The sequence below is a fragment of the Notechis scutatus genome, chromosome 4 (assembly GCF_049901735.1).
Source record: "Notechis scutatus isolate UNSWTSFEM ecotype Mainland chromosome 4, rNotScu1.2, whole genome shotgun sequence".
Classification (NCBI taxonomy): Eukaryota; Metazoa; Chordata; class Lepidosauria; order Squamata; family Elapidae; genus Notechis; species Notechis scutatus.
The window spans coordinates 162,630,021-162,652,448 of NC_142012.1; the positions used below are offsets into that span (position 1 = coordinate 162,630,021).

At 45.3% G+C, this 22,428-nt stretch overlaps 1 protein-coding gene and 2 non-coding genes across 48 annotated transcripts in view; all 3 read right to left on the reverse strand.

Annotated features, from left to right (window-relative positions):
• The window catches only part of EIF4G1 (eukaryotic translation initiation factor 4 gamma 1), a 135,447-nt gene that overhangs the window by 35,636 nt on the left and 77,383 nt on the right, over positions 1–22,428 (reverse strand). For 24 of the 46 annotated variants that reach the window (XM_087965483.1, XM_087965463.1, XM_087965452.1 and 21 more), the window contains 8 exons: positions 20,642–20,734; positions 16,565–16,631; positions 9,660–10,505; positions 7,589–7,677; positions 5,204–5,387; positions 4,030–4,163; positions 1,963–2,082; positions 1,453–1,626 (listed from right to left, as the gene is read on the reverse strand). In XM_087965483.1, coding sequence (XP_087821609.1) covers positions 1,453–1,626; positions 1,963–2,082; positions 4,030–4,163; positions 5,204–5,387; positions 7,589–7,677; positions 9,660–10,505; positions 16,565–16,631; positions 20,642–20,734 — 1,707 coding nt within the window. The remainder of the gene's footprint in view (positions 1–1,452; positions 1,627–1,962; positions 2,083–4,029; positions 4,164–5,203; positions 5,388–7,588; positions 7,678–9,659; positions 10,506–16,564; positions 16,632–20,641; positions 20,735–22,428) is intronic. The other 22 variants (XM_087965489.1, XM_087965475.1, XM_087965485.1 and 19 more) reach the window with 3 other exon arrangements.
• Positions 1,831–1,911, reverse strand: LOC113425492 (small nucleolar RNA SNORD66). Its single transcript, XR_003372602.1, has one exon. It is a non-coding gene; the product is annotated as a small nucleolar RNA SNORD66 (small nucleolar RNA).
• Positions 5,066–5,141, reverse strand: LOC113425491 (small nucleolar RNA SNORD66). Its single transcript, XR_003372601.1, has one exon. It is a non-coding gene; the product is annotated as a small nucleolar RNA SNORD66 (small nucleolar RNA).

Here is a 22,428-nt window from a genome sequence, read left to right on the forward strand (position 1 = left end):
TGAGGTTGTTACGTTAGTAACAGGCTTGTTCAGTGAACCTGGCTTCCCCGTTGACTTTGCTTGTCAAAAGATTGCAAGAGGGGACACCCCAGGACACTAAAACTGTCATAAAGATGAACCACTTGTCACACTCCCGGAACGTCAATCACGTAATCACGAGGATGCTGCAACGGTCGTGGGAAGCATGGTCATAAGTCACTTTTTTTCAGTACCACTGCAATTTCAAACGGTCACTAAATGAACGGTTGTTAAGTCGAGGACTACCTGAACAGGACTGTATGGGCTGTAAGCAAGAAGGCAGCAGCTACATCAGAATGCTGGATTTGTGTTCCCATTTCTGTATCCTACCTCTTTCCCTCTATCTTCCTGCTGAGAGCTACAATCCAACTGCCTAAGTCTAATTTCTTCCAGTTTTCAGCCATGGCTTACTCATGTCACCCTCGGTCAGCACATCTCAAACCTTCTTTCTAGCCGACACACTTGGGAAACCCACTCCCAACAGAGAATAGACTATTTCTGAATATCGTCTGGGATCTCATCTTTAGAAACCTCCTGAACAAATGTAAACCAACAGCCGACTTTCCTAAATCAAAATCTCTGCGATCCAAGCTGGCAGTCTAAAGACCACCCACTCTGGGGCGCTAGCAAGGAAGAGATAAAATCCCTAAAACAGCCTCAGCTGCAACAAGAGGTCGCAAAGCCCATGAGAGAAGCAATGTGGAACTAAGGAGAAACTTCCTAACAGTGAGGACAACTAACCAGTGGAACGGTTTGCCTGCAGAAGTTGTGGGTGCTCCATCGCTGGAGGTTTTTAAGAAAAAAACTGGACAACCACCTGCCTGAAATGGTATAGGGGCAGTGGTGCCTAACCTTTTTGGGCTCCTGTGCCAAAAATTGTGCGCATGCTTGCATTCGCATTCGCGTGCCAGCACCCAGAAGGCAATGTGCGCCGCCCCCACGTCCCCACGCATGCGCGGGCAATCCCTATCACCCCCCCGCCACCCCCTTACCTACACTGCACCTCACAGTTGATTTTTGGCCAGTTTGAGGCCTTTTTCGGCATCCCAGAGGCTTGAGGAAGGCTTCTGCGGGCTTTGCAGGCTAAAAACTAGCCCTGTTTCGTCCCTTCTGGATTTTCGGAAAAACAGGAAGTGACGACACAGGCCTAGTTTTCAGCCTGCAAAGCTTGCAATAGCCTGCAGAAGCCTTCCTCAAGCCTTTGGGAGGCCGAAAAAGGCCTCAAACCTGCCAAAAATCAGCTGTGAGGTGCGCACATGCACAGTGAGGTAAGTTTTCCTGCCACTCGCATGTCAGCACAAATAATGGCTGCGTGCACCACCTGTGGCACGCGTGCCATAGGTTCGCCATCATGGGTATCGGGTCTCTTTGTTTGAGCTAGAAGACCTCCAAGGTCCCTTCCAGCTCTATGATGATTGACAGATGGATGTGTACCTGAGTTTTTATATTCTCAGGGTCTTCTACTTCACTGGCCCGCTTGCTGCTGGGCTTCCAAGCCTTCTCAGCCTTGTTCAACTTGACGTCTTCATTCAGCGACACCGTGGCAATAATCTTCCGGGGTTCCTTCCGCAGGCTTTGCTGGGAGCGCCGTTGTCCTGGCCCAGCCGGCTGTGATGCAGGACAGGGAGAGGGAGGGAGGGAGAGGGAGAAGGGGAGGGAGGGAGGGAGAGCGAAAGGGAGGCAGAGGGAGAGAGAGACAGAGAGATTAATATTTTGCAAAGACTGCTGAAACAAGCATGCTGAACAGAAGCATGGGCTCCATAGTTGGAAGCTATTCTTCCCTCCAGCTGTGTTCAGTTACAACAACATGGGCTGCTAGATCAGTTCCTCGGTTCCATCACAGAGCATCAGTGGCCCAGACACGATGGCACTAATTCGGAGTTCATCATGCAGACCCAGAGGGCAGGAAACGCCTCACCAGGATAAGGCCCCAAAGGAACTTACCGGCCCACGGTTGGATGGGGTTGGACGGCCCAGATTGGCAAAAGAGGGCGTGAAGTCCGGTCCACAGTTCATCGTGTTCAAACGGACAGGGTCCAGGGGACGCAGGGGCATCTTATTCACCTAGAAGCCAAAAAGCAGGAAAATTAACACCACAGCTCTACAGTTTGCAAGGGGGTGGGGATTGCCTAGGTCTCAAATTCTGTGACTTCAAAAGAACTGCAGATGGTCACAACTTTCTGGGACAGATCATAGCACAGTCTTCAAAATCCCACCAGCCCAAGGGACCGCACTGAATGGATCGTGTTGCCTAGAACCGGAGTGGGCAAATTTTTCCTTGGTCAGAGTCCACCACTCACTTCCTGGCTCAGCTAAGGGGCTGTGCATGACATCCCTGGAAGGGACAGAGGTGAACCTGTCGTTTCTGTTTCCTAGTTTTGGGAGGAGGATTTGATTTTTATTTACCCGCCTTTATTATTTTTAGAAACAACTCGAGACAGAACGCAAACTCAACGCACCTTCCTTTTCTTATTTTTTTCCACCCACAACAATCACCCTGTGAAGTGGGCACGGAGCAGTGTGTGTGTAACTGGCTAAAAGTCACCCAGCCACCTTTCATGCCTAAGGCAGGACTAGAACTCCCAGTCTCCTGGTGATTGGCCCAAAGTCACCCAGCTGATTTTCATGCCTAAGGCGGGACTAGAACTCTCAGTCTCCTGGTGATTGGCCCAAAGTCACCCAGCTGATTTTCATGCCTAAGGCAGGACTAGAACTCACAGTCTCCTGGTGATTGGCCCAAAGTCACCCAGTCAGCTTTCATGCCTAAGGTGGGACTAGAACTCCCAGTCTCCTGGTGATTGGCCCAAAGTCACCCAGTCAGCTTTCATGCCTAAGGTGGGACTAGAACTCCCAGTCTCCTGGTGATTGGTCCAAAGTCACCCAGTCAGCTTTCATGCCTAAGGTGGGACTAGAACTCCCAGTCTCCTGGTGATTGGTCCAAAGTCACCCAGTCAGCTTTCATGCCTAAGGTGGGACTAGAACTCCCAGTCTCCTGGTGATTGGCCCAAAGTCACCCAGCTGATTTTCATGCCTAAGGTAGGACTAGAACTCACAGTCTTCTCGTGATTGGCCCAAAGTCACCCAGCCACCTTTCATGCCTAAGGCAGGACTATAATTCCCAGTCTCCTGGTGATTGGCCCAAAGTCACCCAGCCACCTTTCATGCCTAAGACAGGACTAAGACTCACAGTCTCCTGGTGATTGGCCCAAAGTCACCCAGCCACCTTTCATGCCTAAGACAGGACTAAGACTCACAATCTCTCGCTCTACCCTGGTGTTTTTACCACTGGACCAAATTGGCTCTTTAATGGGCCTGGAAAATCTCTGGAAGCACACTGCTCCCATTTTGACTGGCAATCCTACTGCTGAATCCACAGATTCTATGGCTCAGATTAACGCACAAACCAACCGAATGTCAGTGATGGATTGAAGGATTGTTTTGGGAGGGAACCCTGGAAGTTGGTACATAAATTTCCATAACTTCCATGAGCCGCGGTGGCGCAGTGGTTAAGAGTGCAGTACGGCAGGCTACTTCTGCTGACTGCCAGCTGCCTGCAATTTGGCAGTTCGAATCTCACCAGGCTCAAGGTTGACTCAGCCTTCCATCCTTCCAAGGTCATAAAATGAGGACCTAAATTGTTGGGGGCAATAATGCTGATTCTGTAAAACGCTTAGAGAGAGCTGTAAAGCACTGTGAAGCGGTATATAAGTGCTATTGCCATAACAACGGAAACAGAAGCAATATGCCTCCTGGATTTTTCTTGCTTGCTACCAATCTGACCCTTCCCTGAGGGGAAAAACAAAAAACAGTAGAAATAAAAACAGTACGTCCAAAAGTCAACAACCGTTTTGGTGGTGGTGGTCATTTTGTTTGGGGGGGAGGAGGTTGGGGAGCAGAGGTGACCTGCATGCTGGATTCTGCTTCAAAGACTCTAGCAAAAGAGTCTCACACAAGAGAGAGAGAGAGGGGATTTTGGTGGACATCTGAAGAAAAGAAATTGGAGGGACAGACCTTTTCCAAGACCACGTCGCTGATATGGGGCAACCCTTCCGGCTTTTGCATGCTCGCGAACATGTACTGAAACCCCAGCAGGAATTCCCGGTCGTAACTTTTCTTTTCTTCTGGGTTCAAGGGCTTCCATTGCTCTGTTAAGGAAAAGAAGATAGAGAGCCCAGGGCTGTAAACAGAACATCCTTCAAGTAGTTCGTATATACTAGATCGGAGGGTCCCCAACTTTTGAGGCCACGGGGACTGGTTCTGTGGAGTTTTTTTTCCGCGGAACGGGAGTCGGGGACATGTGGTCTGCATCCCGTGGATGGGGCTTCGCTTGTTTGCACAGCCAGTGATTTTCAACCATGAGCACTTTAAAATGTGTAGACTCCAACTCCCAGAATGCTAGCTGGGGAATTCTGGGAGTTGGAGTCCGCAGATCTTTAAAAGTTGCTGAGGTTGATCTATAATGATCTAGCTGTTTACTGGCTTTAACACTCAAATGTGTTACCATGTTTCCCCCCCAAAATAAGACCCAACCGGGAAATAAGCCCTAGCGTGATTTCCCAGGATGCTCCCAATATATAAGCCCCACCCCCCAAAATAAGCCCTTTTAAGAATATCAGCTGTTTACGTTTCCCCCAAATTAAGACCTAATGGGAAAATAAACCCTAGTGCAGTGATGGCTAACCTTTTCTGGACCAAGTGCCCAAAGCACGTGCCTGTGCCCGAACCCCCAAAATGCAATGCACCCCAGGCACGTGCATGTGACCTGAAGGCCAGTTGGAGGTACACACACACACACGTGCATCAGAGCTGACCTGGGGCGATGGCTTGTGTGCCATCAGAGAGGGCAACTGTGTGCCACTTCTGGCATGCGTGCCATAGGTTGGCCATCATGGCGTTAGTGCGTCTTTTGGAGCAAAAAATGAATATAAGACCCGGTCTTATTTTTAGGGGACACACAGGTCTGTCATGACAAAAAATAATAATAATAAAGTCCTGTGAAAGCATGGCAGTCATCTAAGAAAAGCCAAGCACTCCTTGGGTAATGAGCCTGCTCAGATCCTCAGTTCCATCAGCGTTATCAGTGGCCCAGACACGATGGCTCAAAAAGGAGGTCATCACAGAAAGCTCAATGGGAAGTCGTCCCCGTCCCCCCCGACCGTTCCCAAATTGTAAGGGCTGCTCAGACCTGGCTCACCTTCCTTGTAGCGGTACTTTTGATCCGCTTGCTTGACCTTCTCAGGATCCAGCTTATCCTCCTTCTGTTCCCAGGTCTCCTCAGGCTCCTCCTGGGAACGAGCTGGGACAGGTTCCTCGGGCTCTGGGGCCGGCGCTGGGGGGTTGTTCTCCGTCTCAGAGGCCCCCTCACTGACCTAAGAGGCGAAGCCAAAGAGATCCTATGAAGGACAGCACTAGGTAATACCAAACGCCTCTCCCAGCAGGAGGTGGTGTGTTCATCCTGCACCTCCAAGCTCAAAACAAAATGGCTGCTTTCTTCACCAGCACCAAAATAACAAATTGAAGCCCACAAGGTTCACATGCAGCTCATGGCTACAAAAGCACTGAGATGGATGGATGGATGAATAGATAGTGATAGCTAGCTAGCTAGATATAATTTACATATCTATCATCTACCTACTGATAGATAATTATAGGTAGATGATACACAGATATATAGATATAGATGATAGATAAATAATTATAGATAAACAGACAGACAGACTGTCATGCTCTTGTTGGAATCTGATTCCAAGGGGGAGATTGAGGAGCTGACAGGGAGTGGGAGTGTGGCTCTGGTGGCTGTGGAAGAAATGGGGGACGAGCACAGTCCAGCTGGGCATTCAGAGGAAGACCCAGGGCCACCCCCTCTTCATCCTAGGGTACGCGAGGAGGAACGGAGAAGGGAGCAATGTGTCTTACGGGAGAGGAAAAGGCCCTGATCTCTTTCATTAGTTGCAACTGGGAGGACAGGATATAAGTGGGGCATTTTAAATAGCTCTTTGTTGGAAGCAAAGTGTGCATTATCTTGGTCGAGGTTTATTTGGGTTTTGGCATCTTCCCAACTGTGGTTGCTGCGTTATCTTGTGGAAGTCTGCAATTTATCATCCTGGCCTGACGTGTTAATGACTCCAGTGTGGTTTGTGTTGGATTTTTTTTTTTATTTCTAATTATCTTTACTTTTGGTTCGGACTGCATTTACTCTCTTTGTAGACTGTTTTTGGAAGAATTTGATATCAAGCCGAGGATAATTGGACATTGGGGCCCAAGTTGGAGGCATTAAAGGGAATTTATTCTACTTTTGTGACTGTGTTATTTTTGGGTCAAGCCCCGGATCATCACACAGACATAATATATATATACATAAATAAAAAATTCTTGGTCTTGCTAATCCTTCTTCCCTTAACAACTGTGGCAGGAAACACTGTAGAATGGGGCAAAACTCAAATGAACTGCCTCACTTAGCAACAGAAATTTTGAGCTCAGTTGTGGACCTAAGTTTCCATCCCAACGAACGTATCCAAGATCCAATTAGTTGAACCTGCAGGATGCTTAGGAGATGAAGAGGATTCCTTGTAAGTAGAGCGAAACTGATGGGCCTACAAAATAAGTGACCTCAGCTTATGCAGAGGTTTCTAGAAACAACAGCTATGCATGTTTCTATATAAAGGTCCCCACATTCATAAGCCCACCCTGCCCCCACCCAAGAATGGCACAAATATTTAACTATGGTGGTACAATGGAAAACAGCGAAGAGGAACAAAAAGAGATAAACATTGGCACTGAACTCCCTTCCTCAGATCCCTACAGAATTCTGATCCTTGGGCATCTTTTGACATCTGAGGTTTTATCATGGAAAGTGAACTTCTCAGAAGGCTGAAATCTGAAGCCAGTGCTATGGTGCAGAGACCTGTGATGGAGCAGGGGGAGTCAGGTAACCTAAATCACTGGGGTAACAAGGGGTGGTGATGGGCACATTAATCTGCCCCCTCAAAGCTTAAAAACCAGAAGGAATTTAAGTGCCTTAGCAACAGCGGGGCACATCCAAATTCCATGTTACCCCTTGCAAGGAAGTGTCACCTCTGTTACAAGGTAGCTGGGGAATTCTGGGAGCTGAAGCCCGGCCACCTTAAGAGTTGCGAAGATTCAGAAACATTGCATTAAGGTAAAGGTTCCCCTCGCGCATACGTGCTAGTCGTTTCCAGTGCTAGGGGACGGTGCTCATCTCCGTTACAAAGCCGAAGAGCCAGCGCTGTCCGAAGACGTCTCCATGGTCATTTGGCTGGCATGACTAAAACGCCGAAGGCGCACAGAACGCTGTTCCCTTCCCACCAAAGTAGTCCCTATTTTTCTACTTGCATTTTTATTAACAGGCTTTCGAACTGCTAGGTTGGCAGAAGCTGGGACAAGGAACGGGAGCTCACTCCATTACTTGGTGCTAGGGATTCGAACCGCCGACCTTTGTGATCGACAAGCTCGGCGTCTTAGCCACTGAGCCACCACATCCCTTTATTTTGCATTAATCATTGCATTAATCATTAATTAATTCCCCACTGGTAATGTGCGGGCTACTCACCTCTTTGAACGCATCCAACAAATCTCCTACGGCTTCCTTCTTGTTCAGATCCTTCATCTTTCGCTTCTTCTTTGGCACCGATACGGCTACTAGGGAATTATACAGAAGGGAGAGACACATGAGCTACGGATAAGTCCAGATTAACGGAGAAAGGCACTCCAGGCAACAAACAAGAAGTTAGTGCGAAGTCCTGCTCTGAAGCCATTTTCCAGGGGTAGAAAAAGAAGCATAACTCGTGGCAGAAATGCATCCCAGGAAGAAGCTGTGGCATCTGTCGCCTCTACTCAGGATATTTTGGGACAGCAGCCCTTGAACCTTTTATAAGACTGAAAAGGACCAAGGCAGCAGTGCCTAAACGCTCTGAAGACAATAAATTCCTTGGTGTACAGGAAATACCACCCAGAAACAAGAATATTTGTTAACTCAGGGTTAAACTGTGAGGTCCTTGGTGCTCTCTCAGTTTGGATGCTTTTTTTCTTACCCAACTATGTAACATTATCAGTTCTAGAAAGAAGTGGGGTTTGTTCTCTGTTTATATAGAAAGGGCTTCCTCTGTCAGTGTTTGTGGGAGTGTTCTTGGCGATTCCTTGATTAGCTGTTGCTTACTGAGTTGATAGTGCCAACATGGGAAACCAATTCAGGAGCTACCAACTAAGCTCAGAGAGACCCACAAATATCACCCACATATGGCAGACCAGGGTGGAAAGCAGAAATAGCCAACCCAATGCCCTCTGGTACAACTGAAAGTAGTCATTAAGATGGCATCCTGCCAAAGACCATGCAAAGCTAAAGCCACAGGGAAGGATCCCAACTTGGCCCAAACAGATGCTGTGAATTGCTCGTGGAAAATGTCCTGAGATGGTCCAGAACCACATCTCTCAGTAGCCCCAGTCAGCCAGGCCTGGAGAGGGACTCTGGGTGCTTTAATTCAACCCACCTGGAAGACTTGAAGTTTCTATCTCTGTATTATAAAAGGAAAACAAAGGTTCCTGCATATCAATAAAGGAGAATATTTGTAGTTCTGGGTTGAAATGAGGGGTCCTTGGTACTCTCTGAGCTTGTTTTTTTTCTTTTTCTTGCAGACATTTCAGTACCCAAACTAAGTAACATCAGCAGTGTCAGTAAAGAGTGGGCTTTGCTCTCGGTTTATATAGAATAGCTTGCCCTGCTGGTGTTGGTGGAGGTGCACTTTTACTCCTTGTAGTTTGTACTTGTCCAGCAATCAACACCTAGATAAGCAGGGATTAACACCAGACAAAGAAGCAAAAACAGTAACTTAATCAAGGAACTACCCTGTTTCCCCAAAAATACAACCTACCCTGAAAGTAAGTCCTAGATTGGTTTTTTACTTATGCACCCCAATATAAGCCCTACCCCAAAATAAACCCAAATTAAGATCCCGCCCACTCCAGAGTGCACGGGTAAAAATTATGCTGGGGGGATGTGGGGGGGGGGGGGTTGGAACTGCCCTACCACCTTTGGACAGCTTTAGCCAGGCCTCGTACACCCCGACACCTGACTTGCCGGCCCAATTCTTCTGCAGCCGGCAAGGCTGGCAAGGCTTTCCTGAAGGCCTCTGTAGCTGATAACAAAGCAGCTCTGGATCGATCCAGAGCTCTGTTATTGACTGCAGAGGCCTTCAGGAAAGCCTTGCCGGCCACAGAAGTTGTTCCTGAAGGCCTCTGACAGCGAAAAGGAGGCAAGGGACGACGCGTGCAAGTGAGGTTAGTCAGTGGATCACATCCCCTGAAAATAAGACCTGGTGCCTTTTTTGGTGGCCAAAAAAAAAAAAAAAAAGACAGGGTCTTATTTTCGGGGAAACACGGTAATAAGGAGAAAAAAACCCTACACTTCTATCAATATCAGCAGGACAAGCTACTGTCTTATAAACTGAGAACAAACCCCACTCCTTACTTGCACTGATGATATTACCTAGTTCGGTTAATGAGATTTCCGCAGAAAAACAGCCAAGCTCAGAGAGCACCAAGGACCCCTCGTTCTGCAAATCACAGACTTCTTAAAGACTAAGATTGCATCCGGCTGGGTGGAAAATGTACTGTGGATAACTCACCTTGCGTCGTCACTTCCGCGGTCTCCAAGGGCGCAACCACTGGTTCCGCACTTTGCTCCGGGACCTCGACTGCCTCCTCCACTTCCTCCTCTGGCTCCGTCTCCTCTTCTACAGCAGGCGCGGCCACTGGGACAATCACCTCCTCGGGCTTGACCTCTTCGGGTTCAGAGATGGGGCTGATATCCGACTCGGGCTCTTCCTCTGGCTCTTCGGCCTCTTGCTTCTCTGGGGTCTCAAGTCCTGCAGGTATTGCCTGCTCTTCCGGCTGAGCAATGGGGGATTCCATGGCCGGTTCTGGCTCGCACGGGGGCACCTCGGGCATCGCCTCCAGTGGCTCCTCCTCTAAGACCCCATTTGACTCAATGGCCTCCCCCCCTTCAGCCGCCACCTCCTCCAGCGGCGGAGAAGGATCGGGAGGGGCGCACGGCAGCGCTAAGGGAGGCTCCTCGGGTTGAAAAGCCTCCTGTTGGGTAACCACTGTCTCTTCTGCTACCACCTCTTCCTCCACCTGTGTTTCTGGGGGTGGCTGGGAAGGAATCTCCAAAACAGGGCTAGCAGCGACCTCTTCCTGAGGTTCTGTGTCCAAAACGAAGGACTCCGGAGGGGGCACAAGCCCCCCTGGCACTGTAGTGGTGGTGCTAACAGGCTCGAGGATGTCTTCAGGGACCTCCAGCAGCTCCTCTCTAGTGTCCACAGCAACAGGGCTCTCTGGGCGCACCAGCGTCACAGTGGCCGGCTGCACAGGCTCCACCTCGGTCAGGGGCGGAGGGGGAGATGGGGAAGCCGATTTACTAGTCTCCAAGGATACCGGTTTACTTACTACTGGGCCGGCCTTGGGACGGTCATCTGGTGGGAAAGAAAAAGAAGAGGGTTGAGTCCTCCAGAACACAACAATTTTATGTTTAAAAAAATGACGGTTCCTATAAATAGCACTTAGGACTTATGTAGCAATAGCACTTAAGACTTATATACCGCTTGACACTGCTTTACAGCCCTCTCTAGGTGGTTTACAGAGTCAGCATATTGCCCCCCCAACAACCTGGGTCCTCATTTTACCCACCTTGGAAGGCTGGAAGGCTGAGTCAACCTTGAACCTGGTGAGATTCGATCTGCCAAATTCCAGGCAGCAGAAACAGCCTGCAGAACTGCACATTAACTACTCCATAGGATTTTACAGCACTTTCGGAACAGTTTACAGTGTCAGCATAATGCTCCCAACAATCTGGGTCTCCATTTTACCGAAGTCGGAAAGATGGAAGCAGTTGTTAAGGTATTAACACGGTTGTTAAGTGAATCTGGTTTCCCCATGGACTTTGCTTGTTAGGAGGTCGCAAAAGGGAATGACATCATCACTCTGGGTTCCTGCGACTGTCATAAGTGTGAGTCTCTTGTCAACTGTCTGAATTGTGGTTGTGTGACCCTGGGGGAAGCTGCAGCCGTCTGACGTGTGAAAAATAAATCATAAGTCACTTTTTTCAGTGATGTTGTAACTTTGAATGGTCGCTAAGTGAACTAAGTTGTGAGCCGAGGACTACCTGTACAAGTGGCCTTTGATGTAACAACCACAACTGGTCATTAAGTAACAACAGTGTGACTAATTTAACAACTACTGTGATTCACTTAACAACTGTGACGGGAAAGATGATAAAACTGGGTGAAGCTCAGTTAATAACTGTCCCGCTTAGCAACAGGAAATTTTGGGCTCAATTGTGGCCATAAGTCAAGGACCACCTGTACAGTATTTCTCACTCCTGGTCTTGGCTGACTCATTTTAAGAGTCTGCCTCCTAGTGGCCAGAGACTAGAAAGCACATAGTTTAGTTTAGTTTATTGTCATTTCACCTCGTACAATGGAATCAAATACCATCTTCAGTGCACATCATGACCATGAAAATAAACATAAACACACATCCTTCACAATGGCAGTCCAGTCTCTTCTTGAAAGACTCCAGTGATGAAGCTCTCACAATTTCTGAAGGCAACTTCTGTTCCCCTGGTTGATTGTTCTCCCTGTCAGAACATTTCTCCTTATTTCCAGATTGAATCTCTCCTTGATCAGTTTCCATCCATTATTCCTTGTCTGGCCTTTGGGTGCCTTTTTAGTTTAGTTTACTTTAGTTTATTGTCATTGCACCTCGTACAACAAAATCAAACACCATCTTCAGTGCACATCATGACCATGAAAATAAACACAAACACACATCCTTCACACTCTACACGTTGAATTGAAAAACCCACCCGACACCGCACCAACACTGCACTATATAGTAGAATCAAATAGAGTTACTGCCCTGGGATAGAAGCTGTTTTTCAGCCTATTTGTCCTTGTTTTTATTATTATCCTGTACCGTCTGCCAGATGGTAATAGTTCAAAAAAAGGGTTCCCAGGATGAGATGGATCTTGGAGAATGTTTTGAACTTTCTTAAGGCAGCAGGAGCTATAAAGCTCTTCCAAAGAGGGGAGAGGGCAACCCATGATCTTCTGGGCATTAGGTTCATTCTTGCACAGGTTGTCTGAACTGAGCTGACCTAACCATACACAGTCATCATGCTACCAGTAGTCCTTGATTTACAACAGTTACATCAGCGATGAAAAAAGTAACCTTTTGTCACAGTTAAGACCTTTGCAGCATCTCCATGATCGTGTGATCAAATTTCGAATGCTTGGCCACTGTTTCATACTTATGACTGTTGCTGTGTCCCAAAGCACGTGCGATCCCCTTTCGCGACCTCCCAACAGGCAAAATCAAGGAGGTAGCCAGGTTCACTTAACAACCATGTTACTAATTTATCAACAGCAGTGATTTCGCTTAACAACTGGGGCAAGAAAGGTCGTAGAAGGGGGCAAAAACTCACTTAACAAATGTCTCACTTAACAAGCAGAAATGCTGGGCTCCATTGTGGTCGTAAGTTGAGGAGTACCTGTATCCCCCTTTTGGGCTCAATAATGCAAAACAAAGCATAGAAAGCCAGGTTGACTTAAAAACCGTGTTACTAATTGAATAAATGCAGTGATTCACTTAGCAAATATGGCAAGGAAAGTTGTAAAATGGGACAAACTTAGTTCTCACTTAGCTACATAAATTCTGGGCTCTATTGTGGTCATAAGTCGAGGACTATCTCTACATGAATCTCACCAGTTACTCTCATTAGTAAGGAAAGATTGACTCCAAGTTATCCCTTCTTCCTCTATAGATAACAAAAGTTTACCATAGATTCCTGTGAGAGCAGGAATGAATTCAAGCCAACAGGCAAAAAAAACTATGCCTTTCAGCTTCGTCCAATCCATTACATTTTGCATTGACTGGTAGTCTACACATTCAACAAAAGAATGCATAGACCAGGGGTCTCCAACCTTGGCCACTTTAAGACTTGTGGACTTCAACTCCCAGAATTCCTCAGCCAGCTTTGCTGGCTTTAAATTCTGGGAGCTGAAGTCCACAAGTCTTAAAGTGGCCAAAGTTGGAGACCCCTGGCATAGAGTACTGATAAATGAGACACAAACAAGAGCCGAGGTTTCTGCTTTAAATATTGACGGCACTTAGGGAAGATACACCCCAGATTAAGAATGTGGCCTTTCAACTTCCGAGAACTTGTTTTTCCATAAAGCTGCATTCCAAACAAATTAATGTTTAAATTTAATTTAATGGAATATTGTTAATTTAATATTAATTAATTTAATATTAATTTAATAATTTTCCTAAAAATATTTAGGAAAAAAGCAGTAGCCACCAAGCAACTGCACTGGTCAATGAAATTGCTCTGCAGTTGATCAAGATAAGTCAGAATACCATAAAATATGGAATAAATTTTATCACTGGAGGACACGAAAGGAAGTTCACAAAATGGAAATAAGAATTAAAAGTGAAATAGGGAAGATGTGAGGGACCTCATATTTGAGGAATACTGAGATAGAACTAAAAACTATAAAGTTTAAATGTATATATGCATATAAATGTATGTAACTTTTTTGTTTTCTAAATACAATATGTAATGACAGAAATGTACGTCAAAGAAGACCACCACGATCCATGTTTTTAATGTGTATACAATAAAAATATTAAAAGAAAAAAGAAAGAAATTGCTCTGCAGTTGGATCAATTATGCAGCTGTTCTATTTTTCCTTTTAAAAGTTGGTTTGTCAAGAATCCCAAGATGTACACCTTAAACGAAACTTTCCTCTAACAATGGTTTAAAAACCAAATGCCATGGGAAACCTCTAAACCAGGAGTCTCCAAACTTGGCAACATTAAGACGTGTGGACTTCAACTCCCAGAATTCAGCAACTTCTTTTTGGAAAAAGTTCAGAAAAGAGCAACTAAGATGATCAAAGGCCTGGAGACTAAAACATACGAAGAATGGCTGCAGGATTTTGGTTTGGCTAAAGAATAGAGGAATTAGGGATGACATGACAGCAGTGTTCCAGTATTTGAGGGGCTGCCAGAAAGAAGAGGGGGTCAAATTATTCTCCAAAGCACCAGAAGGCAGGGCAAAAAATAATGGTTGGAAACTAATCAAGGAGAGAAGCAACCTGGAACTGAGGAGAAACTTTCTAACAGTGAGGACAATTAACCAGTGGAAAAGAAGTTGCCTTCAGAAGGTGTAGGTGCTTCATCACTGGAAGTTTTTAGAAAAGACTGGACAGCCACCTATTTGAAATGGTATAGGTTCTCATGCTTGAGCATGCGGGCTGGACTAGAACAGGGGTCCCCAACCACCAGTCCGCGGACCGGTACCGGTCCGTGGAACAAGACCTACGCTGGTTTGCTGGGCGCCGCCATCTTTTTGATGAAAAAGTGCTTCCGGTGAGGTCACCAGAAGCACTTTTTCATCAAAAAGATGGCGGCGCCAGCTGATGCCGATACCGGCCGCGGCGCCCAGCTGATGCGGTACCGGGCCGGCATAAAAAGGTTGGGGATCACTGGACTAGAAGACCTCCAAGGTTCCCTTCTATTCTATTCTATTCTATTCTATTCTATTCTATTCTATATTCTATTCTATTCTATTTTCTGTTCTATTCTATATTCTATTCTATATTCTATTCTATTCTATTCTATTCTATTCTATTCTATTCTACCCTATCCTATTTTCTATTCTATTCTATTCTTCTATTCTATATTCTATTCTATTCTATTCTATTCTATTCTATTCTATTCTATTCTATTCTATTCTATTCTATTCTATTCTATTCTACCCTATCCTATTTTCTATTCTATTCTATCCTATCCTATCCTATTTTCTATTCTATTCTATCCTATATTCTATTCTATTCTATTCTATTCTATTCTATTCTATTCTATTCTATATTCTATTCTATATTCTATTCTATATTCTATTCTATTCTATTCTATTCTATTCTATCCTATCCTATCCTATTTTCTATTCTGCTCTATTTTTTATCCTAATTTCTAATCTACTCTATTCTAATTCTAGTCTATTCCATGAAGCTCACACGTCTTAAACTTGCCATGTTTGGAGACCGTTGCTTCAAACCACAAGACAAAGCTGAATTCCACCACCAGTAATTGAATTAGCGACGTCTTCTACAGTTACTTCCCACACTCTGCTGAAGTCTGATCCATGGGTTAAACCACCTCCTTAAGATTCCAGATGGACCAGGAATCCTGGGATAGGATTCAGGGTTATACCGTACAGATAGTCCTTGACTTACAACCGCAATCGAGCCCCAAATTTCTGTGGCTGAGACCTTTGTTAAGCGAGTTTTGACCCATTTTATGACTTTTCTTGGCACAGTTGTTAAGCGAATCACTACAGTTGAAGTGAATCTGGCTTCCCTCATTGACTCTGCTTGTCAGAAGGTCGCAAAAGGGGATTAACGTGACCCCGGGACACGGCAACCGTCATACTGCAGGAGTCAAAAAGAGAGCTGTGAAAATATCTACAGACTTCTCACATACCAAACATAAACTGATTCAGCTCCTACCCTCAAAACGACTCTATAGAGCACTGCACACCAGAACAACTAGACACAAGGACAGTTTTTTCCCGAACGCCATCACTCTGCTAAACAAATTATTCCCTCAACATTGTCCAAATATTTACAAAGTTTGTACTACTATCACTATTAATCTTCTCATCACTCCTTATCACCCATCCCCTCCCACTTGTGACTGTATGACTGTAACTTCGTCGCTTGTATCTTTACGATTTTTATTGACCGTTTCCTAGTTTGATTTGATTGCTTATTGTACCCCATGACTATCATTAAGTGTTTTACCTGATGATTCTTGACTCTTGATGAATGTATCTTTACTTTTATGTACACTGAGAGCATCTGCACCAAGACAAATTCCTTGTGTGTCCAATCACACTTGGCCAATAAAAGAATTCTATTCTATTTCTATTCTATAAATACGAGCCAGTTGCCAACTGTCTGAATTTTGAATCATGTGACTATGGGAATGCTACAATGTTCGTAACTGTGAAAAAAAATCGTAAGTCCCTTTTTTTTCAGTGCTCTTGTAACGCCAAACGGACACTAAACAAACTCTTGTTAAGTCAAAGACTACCTGTACTGAGTAGATCATCCACGTGAGAGGAACAAAGAAAATCTGTTTTTCTTTCGGATTACATGGGAAACATACCGCTTCGCAATGCTTTACAGCGCTCTCTAAGTGGTTTATAGAGTCTGCACATTGCCCCCGACAATCTGGCTCGTTTTATCGACCATGGAAGGATAAGTCAGCCTTGAGCTGGTCAGACTCGAACTGACCGCAGAATCAGCCTGCAATACTTCATTCTAACAACTGCGCCACCACAGCTCTTCAACTGTTTTAAGTGCAGCTCCAACCCTCTCTATGGACAGACAAACGTGAGGTTGAAGCTGCACTTATCACACACATACATACATCGGCCAGTTCAGCCATTATCAATGTCCCATCATACCTTGGCGGACAATAACTGCTACGTGAGGTGTCTCCCCGTTGGCCTGTGGCTCTGAACCGCTTCCGGCCTATAGAAAAACAGAGGAGGGAAGAAGTATTATTATTTTTTAAAAAATAAACTTTATTAAGGATTAGAAAGAAAAATATATACAGTGTATAAAATATGTCTTGTTACAAACGAAACCAATATACAAATACAAATATTGACATAAAACATATACACTGCTCAAAAAAATAAAGGGAACACTTAAACAACACAATGTAACTCCAAGTCAATCACACTTCTGTGAAATCAAACTGTCCACTTAGGTAGCAACACTGATTGACGATCAATTTCACATGCTGTTGTGCAAATGGAATAGACAACAGGTGGAAAGCAGAGGCAGTTAGCAAGACATCCCCAATAAAGGAGTGGTTCTGCAGGTGGTGACCACAGACCACTTCTCAGTTCCTATGCTTTCTGGCTGATGGTTTGGTCACTTTTGAATGCTGGCGGTGCTTTCACTCTAGTGGTAGCATGTGACGGAGTCTACAACCCACACAAGTGGCTCAGGTTGTGCAGCTCATCCAGGGTGGCACATCAGTGCGAGCTGTGGCAAGAAGGTTTGCTGTGTCTGTCAGCGTAGTGTCCAGAGCATGGAGGCGCTACCAGGAGACAGGCCAGTATATCAGGAGACGTGGAGGAGGCCGTAGGAGAGCAACAACCCAGCATCAGGACCGCTACCTCCACCTTTGTGCAAGGAGGGACAGGAGGACCACTGCCAGAGTCCTGCAAAATGACCTCCAGTGGGCCACAAATGTGCATGTGGCTGCTCAAACGGTCAGAAACAGACTCCATGAGGGTGGTATAAGGGCCCGACATCCACAGGTGGGGGTTGTGCTTACAGCCCAACACCGTGCAGGACGTTTGGCATTTGCACAGAGAAAACCAAGATTGACAAATTTGCCACTGGCACCCTGTGCCCTTCACAGATGAAAGCAGGTTCACACTGAGCACATGTGACAGATGTGACAGGGTCTGGAGACGCCGTAGAGAAGGTTCTGCTGCCTGCAACATTCTCCAGCATGACCGGTTTGGCAGTCGGTCAGTAATGGTGTGGGGTGGCATTTCTTTAGGGGGGCGCACAGCTCTCCATGTGCTCGCCAGAGGTAGCCTGACTGCCATTAGGTACTGAGATGAGATCCTCAGACTCCTTGTGAGACCATATGCTGGTGCGGTTGGCCCTGGGTTCCTCCTAATGCACGACAATGCTAGACCTCATGTGGCTGGAGTGTGTCAGCAGTTCCTGCAAAACGAAGGCATTGATGCTATGGACTGGCCCGCCTGTTCCCCAGACCTGAATCCAATTGAGCACACCTGGGACATCATCCAGCAACGCCACGTTGCACCACAGACTGTCCAGGAGTTGGGGGATGCTTTAGTCCAGGTGTGGGAGGAGATCCTTCAGGAGACCATCCGCCACCTCATCAGGAGCATGCCCAGGCGTTGTAGGGAGGTCATACAGGCACGTGGAGGCCACACACACTACTGAGCCTCATTTTGACTTGTTTGAAGGACATTACATCAAAGTTGGATCAGCCTGTAGTGTTATTTTCCATTTTAATTTTGAGTGTAACTCCAAATCCAGAGCTCCATGGGTTGCTAAATTTGATTTCCATTGATAATTTTTGTGTGATTTTGTTGTCAGCACATTCAACTATGTAATGAACAAAGTATTTAATAAGAATATTTCATTCATTCAGATCTAGGATGTCTTATTTTTGTGTTCCCTTTATTTTTTTGAGCAGTGTATATTTTTGATCAGCCAAGATGGTGTGATCATTTATTGAAAACAATTTTACTAATATTCATTTTCTATTTTTGGTATATGCTCTCAGTTTAACCATTTCATTTTTCAAATCCTTATCTTTTAATTTCCTGGTTTTTCTCCTTCATCCAATTGTAACATTTTCCCCAAGCTGTAGTATATTTTGAGTCTACCTCATCTCTAAGTTTTTGTGTAAGTAGGTCCATTTCAGCGCAGTCAAGAACTTTCTGAATTATCAAATTATTTATTGGCATTTGGTCACCTTTCCAGCATTGTGCCAATGCAATTCTTGCTACCATGATTATATGGAGAATTAAGTATTTCATTTCTTTTGCATAGTGCCCTTTTAACATTCCCAACAAAAAATATTTTGGCCTTGAATTCTAGTTGTATATTTGTAATTTCTTTTATCCAAATTCTAAATTTTTTTCCAGTACTTTTTACTTTTTTGGCAAAGCCACCAAGCGTGAAAGAAGGTATCCGTCATTTGTTTACATTTCCAACAAGTTGGATTTAAATTTGGGTACATATTCGCTAACCTTGAAGGTGCCAGATACCACCGATAACACATTTTGTATTGGTTTTCTTTGTTATTTTATAATTTTGTTTCCAGATATTTTCCCAATCTTCCAAATTAATGTTGTGCCCTACATTCCGTGCCCATGCGATCATTGGGCCTTTAACTATTTCTTCCGCCATTTCAAATTCTAATAGATAATTATACATTTTAGAAATTATTTTTTCATCCATCCCCTCTAATATTTTATCTGATTGGTTCGATTTTACCTCAATTCCAAATTCTTCTATATCTTTTTTATTTCTCATCTTGAGTTGTAAATATGGCCACCACTCTATTTTCATCCCTTGTTCTCTGAGTTCTTGGTTCATCTTTAATTCTCCCTGGCAATTTAGGACATCATAATACCTAATCTTTCTTCCAGTTTCAAAGGCATTGGAGTGGATCAATGCCTCCATAACAGAAACCCATCCTGGAATCTTCATATAATGTTTATGTTTAATCTCTTTCCACACTTTTAATAATGAGCTTCAAATTACATGTCTATTAAAGTGTGTATATCTCTTATTTCCAGGGTTCCACATGAAGGCATGCCACCCCTTCCTCTAGATCGTGCCCTTCTAGGGTTAAAATTCTTTTATTTCTCAGATTGGCCCATTCTTTAATCCATGTTAAAACTACTGCTTTATAGTATATTTCCCAGGCAGGGAGTCCAAATCCACCTCTGCATCTGAACTTAATTTTATTCTCACTTTTTTCCCTGACCAAATAAATTTCATGGTAACTTTATTCAATTCATTAAAGAATTTTTTATCTAATTTAATTGGAATAGTTTGAAAGAGAAATAGTATTCTTGGCAAGATGTTCATTTTGATAGTAGCAATTCTCCCTAACATTGATAATTGTAATCTCCCCCATTTTCCTAAATCCTCTTTTATTTGAGGGAAGAAGTATTAGCAAGACCAAGAAAACAAATATGAATATATCTCTCCCCCTCCCTCTCCCTCTCACACACACACGAGAATGAGCAGATAATTGATTCTAGCTACATCGCATGTAGATGAACGCAAACCTCTAGATGCTGAGGCAGCAATTCCTAGAATTTTCTTGTTAGGAATTCCAAAAGAGCAGTTTCAACCTATTAAGAGATTGGGAGGAAAGCTGAACTGCAAGAAGCTTTTGAATTATTGAGTGGCATGGACTTTTTAATATCTGGTCAGAGTCACGGCCTCCCTGGGTGCAGAAGAAGGGACAACTTCACCCATTTCTTTGTACTAACTTTAAGGGATTGGAAAACAGCTGGATAGGGAGAAGGTGGCTACATCAGGCATGATATTCCCCCTCTGAAAAAAAAATTGGGGCCGCCAAGAGACCCCCACCGCCCGCGCCGCCCGCCGCTCGCTGCTACGCCCGCCCGGCCACCCGCCCGGCGATTCCCAAAATCGAATTCGATTTTAATCGGAATAATATCACAGTGCTACATGTGTAGGGATTTCAAATCGAACTCTTTACACCGTACGCACAAATCTACATTAATAAGCTGGGGATTGGACTAGAAGACCTCCAAGGTCTCTTCCAACTCTGTTCTTCTTCCGGCATCAAGGATGGATTGCTAGTGCTCACCCATAGCGAATGCTGGCTGTGATTTAGTCCCGGAGCTTTTGTATTATAAACACCAGAAGAAATGTACTTCTTATCAAGCCAAGGTGGGACACGTTTGGAAAGAGGAATGGAACCGAGGAAAGAAACTTACCTGAGGAGGAGTTGGGGTAGAAGAAGTTCTAGCGCCAGACATTATTTCCTCTGTGATATCTTTGCCACCCTGATTTGGATCTCGTATTCGGATCTGCCGGACCAAAGGGTGGGGGGAGAGAGAGAGAGAGAGAGAAAACATGGTTTACGCAGGGTAGACAAAGCTTGGGAGAAATGCCTACAAGCATTTTGGGTGGCAACTCAAAGCACCGGCAGGTTTACTCCTAATAAATCTTTAAGCTTTGAAAATCTGGCTAGAGACTCGTGATTTAAATGGGGGTAACTACCGGAGCTCTGACCGCAAGTGTAGTCCAACTCTTTGGATACAGGCATCAACCATAATCCTTAATGCAGGGGGTCCCTAACTCTTGGGCCGAGGCCCACTACCATCTGGAACCAGGTTGCAGAAGGGGTAGGCGATTACTTCTGCAAATCCTCACTTGGACGTGCAAGCGTGTTCCATCTGTGCGAGAGGTGGGCGCAGGTGCCCACCGCTTGGGCAAGCAGAGCTGCGCATGTGCTTGACCACTGCTCGCCCAGAACAATCTCCCCTCTTCCCCACTCCGGCAGGTCCACAATGCCGGAAAAGTTGGAGAGAAATCTGCCTTAATGGATCCAACATCCCCACCACCCCGCCCCTACCCCAAATCCTTCAGCTCAGCATAGTTAAGTTCCAAGAACAGCCGTACAAAAAATGACACCGTGAGCAATAATGCCTGCGGATGCTTAGCATGGATTTCAAGCTACCGCTCCTCAGGTTGTTAAAACTCTCTGGGTATATCATCACCGCTTGTAGTTTCTCGGCTTCTATGGACTTCTCTAGTAATCCCACTTGACAGGCTAACTCAACAATGTAAAAGGGATTCCGGCCCACCAGATAACTTACAAGGAGAGACAATCTTGAAGTCAGGAAAAGGAAGGGCCAGCTGCCCGTGGACCACGTCAAGGCCTGAAGTCAACCACCAACAACTTGTCCTTGGCGAGGGCTTCACTCTACCCATGACAGGGGGCTAACCTCCTGGAAGCCAGCTGCCATGTCTTTCAAAGCTTGGCACTCCTCCTCCCGGGCTCGCCCTCCCTCCCGCCCTACCACAGGGCTGAGGCCAGGAGGAAGCACTTTCTTCCTCCTGGCCCTAAACGCCCAGGGTGGGTGGCTGCAGGAGGGAGGAAAGGGAAGGCAGATCCTTAGCAGCCACCGATGAGGTCACAAGCAAGCACTGTTTGCCACACCTGGACACAGTAGCTGAGGGAGCAAATCAAAGCCTTCATCAGGGCTCAGGGGCCAGAAAAGCACAGCCATCAAATACAGAGACCTGACACTATGAACAAAGCTTTATTTTTTAAAAAAAACTGCACTAAAAGTATGTGAGATATACTATTAGTGTCTAATGTACACTAACTGAGATACAAATGGCACTGGCAGTCACCAAAAGGTGTGAATGTCTGCAGAGATCCTCAATCCTCCAGGTCATACGTTTTTCCAAAGATGGTTTTCCAAAATGATAACTGGACTTTCTTGGGGTTCCCCCACCCCTAGAAAACCTTTTTAACTTCTCATCCGAGAAGCTTCTTTGGTTCTTCGGGAGTTCAGTTCTTCTGAAGAAGCTTCTTCGGTTAAGAAACAAAAACGGCTTTCAAGGAAATAACCAAGAAATCCCAGTCGCCGTTTGGAAAAGCACTTTTGGGCCGACCCAAATGTGTGTTAAATTTCAACCCTGTGGGTAGGACGGACAGGACAATGATAGCATTGGGCAACCTGGAATAAGGATCTGTTCGGGTTGCAGACAG